Below are 9196 nucleotides of genomic sequence, written 5' to 3'. Positions count from 1 at the left end.
TAACAACCCTCTAGAATGGAAATGTCCACCTGTCTGCAAGGAGCATAAATCCTTCCATTCCCCACCATCCAGCCAGAGCTGAAGAAGCTTCTTGGATGAAAAACAAGGAAGCCCAGTTGCCTCTTGAAAAAGCGGCACCCTTTGGGACATGTCAGGCAAAGGTATCTAAAGATTGAATCATGGCAAGTAGGCTATATTTTTGTTAGACATTTTGCTGCTCAGCCGAGCAGCTTCATCAATCAAACCAAGTCGGTTAGGCAGTGTCTCATTGGAATGTACCACCTCTTGCCACACCAACCTCAGGGGTTCCCTCCCCAAAATGCATTGCAATATGTGGATGAAGACTCTGCCTGGATGACTGACAAGTCTTTAAAGACTTGGTGGTTATGGGAGCGACATGGCGTTCCCATGTAACACCTCTCCTATGCGAGCTGCACTGGCTCCCGGTGGTCTTCCGTGTGCGCTTCAAGGTCTTTGTTACCACCTTTAGAGCACTCCATGGCTTAGGACCTGGTTATTTACGAGACCGCCTGCTGCCACCAGTAGCCTCCCACCGGCCGGTACGCTCTCATAGAGAGGGGCTCCTCCTCCGGTGCCGTCGGCCAAACAATGTCGACTGGCGGCCCCCAGGGGGAGAGCCTTCTCTGTGGGGGCACCTACTATTGGAATGAGCTCCCTCCGGATCTACGGAGGATCCCGGATCTACACACCTTCCGCCGCGCTCTTAAAACCTTTTTATTCCATCAGGCTGGCCTGGCCTAATTTTTTCCCTTTTAAAACACAAATTTTAATTTGTTTTTAATTTATTGGGGTGTTTTTAAATATGTCTTCGGCCAAACTGTTTAATTCGGTTTTATTCTGTTTTTAAATTTTATATTTATGTGTATTTATCTTGTGGCTGTTCACCGCCCTGAGTCCTTCGGGAGTAGGGCGGTATACAAATCAAATAAACTAAACTAAAGACATACCATGTGATGAGATTTGGACAGGGTATCACTTTCAAACTTACAAGGCAGGATTCGTACTTTTGCAAACTTCCAAATCACATAATCTGAGGCAGGAAGCATTAACCTGAAGTACACAATATTTGTATTTGTGGGGAACAGTGGGGGAGCCCCTCCCCCCCACAACCAGAGATATCAAATCAGGAGGGCGTACACAGCAACCCTCTTTCAGAATAATTCTGATTATTTAATAACACAACCCATAAATATCCATACCGTCCTATGTTTTAGGATCCTTCAAGACACTCAAATCACTTTTAAAAACTTAAGAAAACACACCGTATATAGCCAGTTACAATTTTACGGGAAATAGTTTATTTATCTATAAACACAAAATAAAATCAGTTTTTTTTTAAAAAAATGACAAAAAAGGTACTTAAATAAGAATGATCTGTGAGAGATGTTATGGCACCAAAAAATTCAAGACAATTTATAAATTCAGTGGCCACAACCATTAAGTATGATCTGCTGATCTTTTTTTTTTTGTTTTTAACCTTTTCTATAAAGATTTTTTTTTATTAAAGATATTTACATATCATTAGACTGTGTAAATATTTACAGGAACTTTGACAACGGTTAATTAAGCCTGTCCAAAATCACTTTTAAGAGAAAAAATGGCTTTAAATACAAAAAAGAAAGTGGAAAAAACTTCATTATCCCCCCCCCACCCCGCCAATACATCCCCCTCACCCCTTTGCAAGGATAAACTTGCACCCCAAAATTTTCATCAGTTCTTAGATGCTGGACGGCTGTTCGGCATGCATTCGCAGAGAGTTCTACGATTTTACAAAATGGAGTCCATTATGAGATTTACGTGGGCTTGTCCATGAGAAGCGCTAAAAGTTTTGAATGCATTTATGTCACGTTGATATTTCACCCCTTCTAGGTCCACTTCTCTTCCCAATGTTTATAGGCGTTAATAAAATTAATAGCAACATTTAAATTGTTTTTTTTGTTTTTTTTTAAATACAAGAGTTCCTCAACTGTTGAAGTTTGTTTTTGAGTTGTTCGTGTCGCTTCCTCAGATGTTCCTTTTCCGCTAAGAGTCTGTGCTCTTCGGATTGGATGGAGAGGACATATTCGGTGGCCTTTTTAAGAATGACAACTTTAGGAGCTTTTTCGTTATTCGCTACTTCGGGGATCTGGTCACGCAGCGCAAAGAAACTGAGTTTTAGCTCATTCCGCCTCTGTCGCTCCAGGACGTTGTGCGTTCGCCTTTTGTCGTTTTCTTCCGAGTCTGAGGTGCGCGGACTCGAGCATTTGCGGTTGTTACTGATCTGTTTCAAAACCCGACCATTGTCCAACTTTAGCCTTTTGGTGGAGCTGTATTCGTGGCGTGTGGAAGGAGGGGCGGCATAATTATGTTGGTGGATCGGGACATGACAACGCTTGAGAACGAGAGGGCTGTGAGGGGGCTTACTGTGGCCAGAGGACTCGGATTTCTTGGCTGAAGGTTGCCTTTTTTCTACAGTAACCACATCAATTTCTTCTTCCTCCTCTTGTTCTTCTTCTTCTTCTTCCTCTTCTGAAAAAAGAAAAAAAAAACCAAGATAGAGAGAAGGTTAATTTTTTATTTTCCTCCTAGAAAAGATGGGGCCGTTGGGATTTAGCCTCCCTTAATCTGTCTGTCTCTTTGGCCAAGTTGGAAACGGGTGCCAGGAACTGTAGACAAACATACACACACGCTTCTGAAAATGGACTTCTCTCCAAAAGGGGCAGAACTTAAAAAAAAAGTTTATTATGCAACTGAGGACGCAACTCCACACATTTCAACCAAGATGACAATTCCAAAGAACTGAATCCTTGCCATCTCGTGGATGTTGAAATTGCAGAATTGCATAACTGTGCAGCATCTCAGCCAAGGAAGTCAAATTTCTAGGCAATTTAACAGGGATGACATCTGTCTCCAGGGGCCATCCTTATCCACCCTACGCCAGCTTTCCCCCCACCCTCCAACTGCTGGTGAAGACACAACAGGTCACATTCTGAAGGTGGCAAGACTACAATTCCCATGATCCCTGACTTCCAGGCTGCTTAGGAGCTGAAGTTCCAACATTTGGGCCTAAGGCTATCCTATGGATTGTCCACCCACACCCCAAGGCTCCCAACTATTGCAATGTCAGAAGAGACAAAGAGTGTGGAAATGTGAGAAAGTGAAAAAAAAAAATCCTTGGAACCACACCCAGTTTTTTTAAAATTTTAATGGCCAGGAGCAATTCCTATTTAACCTACCCTGGGAATTCTGCAACCCTATTATTCAGGTATGCACAAAGCAGCCTGAAAAAATAGGGTGCCTTTCCCCCCCAATGATTCTCTTAAGGCTCATCCCCTTTTTCTCTTTCTTTCTTCTCATCACCTATGTCAACCAAAGGACAAGCCCGATTATAAAGCTCAGCCAGTGGGTTTAAAGTTCCCGCTCCGTAGATCTGCGGTGACCCCATTAGACCCCAATTGAAAAAGCAGCTTGGCTTTGATCTGTCTCCGGCCAGTTTTTCTAGGAAATGCAATTCCTGGGAAGCCCGCCCCATGTGTGTCGCTAACGTGGCAGCGTAATAAGAGTACACACATATGCTTGGAAGGGGAGGTGCTGTGCAATTGAAGTATTTGGGGCAGGGGGGAGAGAGAGAGCAGACGCGATCTCAAGTGTTCAGCAGAGCCAACATGTGATGTAAGGAAAGGCAGGACATTCCATTAGGTTTTCGTTATCTCAGTGGCTACGCAAGTAAAACTTTCTAGAGGGAAGCCGAATGTTTGAGCTTTCTCCCCCTTCAAAGAGGAAAAGGTATTCAAGCATTTAACTCCCCCCCACCTCAAAAAAAAAAAAAAAAAAAAAGGGGGGGGGAGGCAAGGCAGCTCCTAATCCCTGCCTGAAACTTCTCTCTCTCTCTTTTTTTTGAGGTGGCACTATTAGGAGAAATACCAAGCAAAAACGGAACCCATTTAAATCCAAGTGAGTTTTCCCCTGAAACTTTTTAAGGCACAGGAACAGCCCTTCGCAGCCTCAGTGAGCCTATCTGTACAATGGGAACATTTCATTCATGCCCTCTGGAAGAGGATGAAGTTGGGATGATTCACTGTCCAACAAGCCACTCCAAGCTGTTTCAGGCAAGGAGCCAGGTCACCTGAAAATAGGGGCCAGGTGGAAGTGGTTCAAGCCAGTTTTGGCCTTGGTTGGTTTAAAAATAAAATAAAATAAAAGAAGTCCACCCTATATCTTAGTTGGCCAGTTAAAAACCTTGCTCAGAAGTGTGCCACTGTTAAGGTTTGCCCATAGACTTTTTATCTTGGGCTTGAGAAAGCTGTTATGTGCGTCCATGAGAATGCACACACCGCTTTGCATTTTGGTAGTTGCTGGAACAGGACTAATGAATTACTCCAGTATGCAGTATCATAATACTAAGTGTAGTATTTCCAGTTTGACAACTTTCTTAACCTCACCTACAAGTCCATGTTTTGCAAATGCCCGGGGGCCTGTTCTAAGCACCACTGGGACTTGCTGCTCCTTCACCCAAATCCCACTTTCTAGAGTGGTCACTCCTCCCCTTCCATACACCACCAAGTGTGGGAAAGAGGTCCTAAAAGAGAAGCCCACCGCTCACCTGAATCACTGCTGGTGGTTGGAGGCGTATCTTGGCCGAGCAAGGAAGCCGGGCATGGGTCAGGCGAGGCAGCAGCTTCTACAGGTTTGGGGGTCTTCTCCCCCAACGGGTAAGGAAAGACCACGGAGGGGTCAATACACTCGGCCGCAGAGGCTCCCAGGTCTTGCAGGTAGGAGCTGCTACTGGGAGAAGAGGCAGAGCTCTGTGAGGAAGACAGCGGGAGGCCACTCGGGCTGCTGTTCCCACTGCGGAGGGACAGCGGGGTCCCCGCCCCGTCCCGGCGTGCCGCCTGGTAGGAAGCAAGTTTTTCGGAGACCACCTTCTGGAGTTTGGCTGCCGCCGAGCCCCCGCTCCACATGCAGTCCTGGATGATGATGGACTTGACGAAGGCGTCGTCATCCGGATCGCAGATAAAGCTCTGGTTGACCACTTCGCTGCCCAGCAGCTCCGTCACCATCTCCAGGTGGTCAGCATTGGAAGGGAAGCTGCTGGATCGGCGGCTGGGCGAGAGCGGAGGTGTGGGCAACAGCTCAAATTTCTTCCAGATGTCTTCCGACGGGGCGGGAGGCTGCAGCTCACAACCCCGGTGATGGCCCGATAGGTAGAAGTTCTCCTCTTCATCCTCGTAGTAGAAATAGGGCTGGATCGAGTCGTAGTCGTAATCGTACGCCCGGCTGGGATAGCTCAAGCTCGGGACAGTTAGGGGCATGGTGTTGGAGGGTGCCTGAAAGGAGGAGGGGGGAGAAGGAAAGGGGAAGATGGTTAATTGGGCAACTCTACTCTGCTCCCAATAGAATCACACAAATCAAGATGCGGGGGTTGTTTTTAAATCTTTTATATGCAATTTTTTATCTTAGCTGTACACCGCCCTGAGTCCCGCAGAAGGGCGATATACAACTAAAATAAAATAAAAAAATAAAAACTTAGCGTGGCAACTACTCCGGAATTACTACCTCGCTTTGGATGAAACACTCCGGGACGTGGGTTCAACCCACTTCTTCAAACGTGGGGAGAATTTGGGGGCAATCCGGGTTAACTATTAAGCCAGAGGGGCGCTGCTCCGGCACAGGCAACCTAGGCGACGGGACCGGCGAGGATGTCAGGAGCGCAGCTCCAACTCGCGGAATGCTGGATATCCGAGCGCAAAAGAGCCGAGCCCGGAATCCGTCGAGGCGCGGGAACCGAACCGTCCAAGCGCGGCTCGTTTCGTTTGACCCGGGTGGCTTCGGCTACGCTACACCCCCTTTTTCCCCCCCCGAGTAGGCGCCACCCAGCGAGAATCAACTCAACACTACTCCGGCTTTACGCTCCACCTTAAAAAACACACACACATATAAAAGAAAGGCAAGCGGGCAGCTTTCCAGCAGCGCCTGTCCGGGATTTAACTACCCGGCTCCCGCCGCCCCAGAGGCAGTTCGCGCCCTGAGCCCGGCCCGCTCTGGACTTCCGAAGCGGTCCGGGCTCGGGAACCCTCCCTCCCTTCTCCGCCCCCCGCCCCGCTTCTCTTCTCCGTCCCCGCCTCTCCAAGTCACTTCGGCTCTCGATCACCCCGCAACCTCGTAGTAAGCAGAGAGGATTCCGCACAACGCCCGCTCTCTCCCCTTTCCAACCGATCCGCCACCGCCACCCCCTTCGCCGGCTGCAGGTTCCCCCCCCCACCACCCCAAAAGGGGTTCATATGCAGCGGGGAGAAGCCCGGCACCGGAGCGGGGTTGCGGAAAGTCTTCCGAGCAGAGCCCCGGGAAGGTTTAGCAACAGCCGGCTGCTCGGGGCTCCTTCCCCCGCCGCCGCCTTTGGAGACTGGGGGAAGACTCCGAAGGGAAGGCGGCATTAAGAGGCGAGTTTTGCCTGCCTGCTTCTGCCTTCGCTCGGGCGGGGATCGGTGCGCCACGGAGTCGGGAGATCGGAGCGACCGAGCAAAAGCAAAAAAAAAAAAAAAAGCAGGCAAGCAAAGCTGCCGAACGCCGGCCTGGCTATTAGGCGCTTCCAAAACTTACCGGTTCTTTTCAGATCCCGGCCCAAGACCGCGCTGGAAAGTCCAAGATCGGTTGCAAAAATAATGTAAGTGATGATAATAGTGGAAAATCCAAAGTCTTTGCAAAATGCTAAAAAAAAAAAAAAAAAAAAAAAGAGAGAGAGACCACCCCGCCGAGGGGCGGGTGGTGGTGGTGGGGGGGAGAAGCAAAGCCGCGCAGTTGCACCGTCTGTTCCTTCGGCGTCTCTTTAACCGGTGCTAAGAAAGGAGGAGGAGAAGGAGCCGAGGATATTGTAAGTCCACAGTGCGGGCGGCGGCAGCAGCTCCGAATTCCCAGGCTGGAGTCAAAATCCTTTTTTTTTTTTTTTTTTTTCTTCCTTCCTTCCAAAAGCGCCGGCTCGGGAACGAAAGCCAAGGGGCGGGGAAGAGGGGAGCGGGGGCTTCGTGCACGCGCGATGGAGCCCCTACGCTCGTATTTATTTATGATGCCTCGGCTATAGCTACAGCAGGCAGCAGAAGCGGCTGGCGGCAGCGCCTCCTTCCTCCGGTGCAACCTCCGATCCCTCCCCCCGTGTCGCCTCTGAGCTGCAGGACTCCGCCGCTTGCTTTATAAAGCCCTCGGCCGCTGCTCCGCCTTCCCTTTTCCCGCCAACCGGGCCCCCACCCACCTACCCACCCTCCTTTCCTCCACCCCTCCTTTTTTTTTTTTTTCCCCCTTTGCAGAAAAAAAAAAAAAAAACAAAAAGCAAAAAAACGCCTGGATAGTGAGAAGCTGGGAGCAAAAAAAAAAAAAAAAAAAAAAAAAAAAAAAAAGCAAGGCGGATAGAAAGAATGAAAAAAAAAAAGAAGGAAAAATAATAATAATAATAAAATAATAATAATAATAATAAAAAACCTACGCGCGCACACACACATACAAGCTCGCGCAGGGAAAGGAGGAACGGGAGAGCTGGCTGGCTCCCCTCCCTTCTTTGTGTCTCTCTGTCTCTCTCTCTCTCTCAATGTTGCCCCCCCTCCCCAAAAAAAGCGGGGAGGGGGCGACCTTGCAAAGGGGAGGGGGCGCTGCCGCAGCGAGAGGAGAGAGAGAGAGGGGGGGGGAAAGGGGGGGGAAGGTTTGGCTGGCTCTGGTTCTGGTTCTGCACTGCGATCCGGGTGGAAGAGCGCTTGCCTTGCTGGGCTCGCGTGCCCACGGGGCTGGGCGGACGTCTTAAATAGCCAGGGAAAAAAAAAAAAAAAAAAAGACACGCGAGTGCGTGGAAGGTGCATCGGGTGGGGAGGGGGCTTGCAGGGTTTGCTGCGGCACGACGCGGCTTCTCTCCTTTTCCCCTCCCCGGTTTGCAAAAAAAAAAAAAAACGGCTGCGAGGGAAGGCACTCAGGTGCGCCTTTGCTCGGCCAAGCCGGGTAAATTCAGCCCGTTGTTTCCTTCCAGTTTTTCAAAGATTTGGGGGGGGGAAGAGGGAAGAATTTCGAGCAAAAAAAAAAAAAAGAGAAAAGTCGACCTTGTCTCGCCCACCCACCCCAAATCGGGAGTGGTGGTGGTGGGGGCGCGATTTGGGAGGAGGGATTGCATTGCCTCCCCCCCCCTTTCCTCCCCGAGTTTTGCAATTCTGGACAAATCGACACGCAAAGTCGATTTTTTTAAAGCTACCGCGCCGGGGTTTCTCTTCTCTCTTATCCATGGAAGGCTAAGCAAGCTCAATTGAAGTCTATGGGTTTTACTTCGGGATTGGGAGGGGGGGGGCAAAAGCCCGGAATCGGGGTTACGAGGTGCACGAAGCCGAATCCTGCGCCTTTGTTTGGGAAGGGAGAATGCGAGGAGAACGACGTTCCCACGACCTCCGCGCACTTTTCCCAAAAAAAAAAAAAAAAAAAAAAACACTGCTGGAGATGTGTGGGTGGGAAAAAAAAACACGCGTTTCCCCCGGGTGGGTTTGTCCTGCGTTCGCGAGGAAAAGTTCGGGGCGGTTGACTTTTGCGAAGAGCGACGCGGGAACCCCCGAGTTGAGTTTGCCCAAGCGCACCTGCTCGTGGGAACCCGCGCGCCCACCCGTGTCTTAAGGACCACGGTTTTGCCGGGACGGAATTAAAAATCCCGAGCGTCTCTGTCTCGGATCTGGAGAAAGCTGCCTTCGCCCTCCGGGGCTCTTTGGGAGAAGGCGACGCAAGGAAACAAGCTTTTGGAGGTTACCGAGTTCAAAGTTTAATTACAGACGCAACTCTTTCACTGGATACGCGGGGCGGGCGGAGGGGAAGGAAGAAGGATCGGAGAGGGGATAATCCGCGCTACTTCCTCCCCTTTCTTTAGAGGCGAAGGGATTAAAATTGTAGGGCCCGGGAAGTCAGCGCTACTGAGCTGGCTGGGAAAGCAGCGGCTTTTGCTTAAATCCGTAAGCAAGCAAGAGCAGCTCGGTTTCACACGATCCCTCTCAACACGTGTCGCGAGAAATTGCCGCTTTTGCACGACGCTGCCTGCACCCGTTTGACGGGGGGGACGGTTTAGCGGGCCCGGGACGAAGAGAACCTAAGGAGATCCTTCCAGCCTTTTTATTATTATTATTATTATTATTATTATTATTATTATTATTATTATTATTATTATTATTATTATTATTATTAT

General features: G+C 49.4%; 1 protein-coding gene across 2 annotated transcripts; it reads right to left on the bottom strand.

Annotated features, from left to right (window-relative positions):
* Positions 1-1296: 1296 nt before the first annotated feature.
* On the bottom strand, positions 1297-7202 carry MYC (MYC proto-oncogene, bHLH transcription factor). 2 transcript variants are annotated; one of them, XM_060681840.2, is made up of 3 exons: positions 6601-7202; positions 4604-5327; positions 1297-2529 (listed from the first exon to the last, which is right to left on the bottom strand). In XM_060681840.2, exons 2-3 carry the CDS (start codon positions 5310-5312, stop codon positions 1967-1969), a joined length of 1272 nt encoding a protein of 423 aa, XP_060537823.2. In that variant the 5' UTR covers positions 5313-5327; positions 6601-7202; the 3' UTR covers positions 1297-1966. The 2 variants fall into 2 exon arrangements, with proteins under 2 accessions (XP_060537823.2, XP_087747013.1); XM_087890887.1 differs by lacking the exon at positions 6601-7202 and adding an exon at positions 5557-6484.
* Between the last annotated feature and the right edge of the window lie 1994 nt (positions 7203-9196).

Source organism: Pantherophis guttatus, chromosome 3 (assembly GCF_059756535.1).
Source record: "Pantherophis guttatus breed Tessera chromosome 3, ASM5975653v1, whole genome shotgun sequence".
NCBI classification, from domain to species: domain Eukaryota; kingdom Metazoa; phylum Chordata; class Lepidosauria; order Squamata; family Colubridae; genus Pantherophis; species Pantherophis guttatus.
The sequence above is the reverse complement of the archived record's forward strand: the minus strand, read 5'-3'. Positions and strand labels throughout refer to the sequence as shown.

Bases quoted from the DNA above. Each gene is read 5' to 3' on its own strand.
- MYC (XM_060681840.2), bottom strand. From the start codon at position 5,312: ATGCCCCTAACTGTCCCGAGCTTGAGCTATCCCAGCCGGGCGTACGAT. The intron at 2,530-4,603 runs GTGAGCGGTGGG...TTCTTTTTTCAG, and splicing joins AACCACCAGCAGTGATTCAG to AAGAGGAAGAAGAAGAAGAA.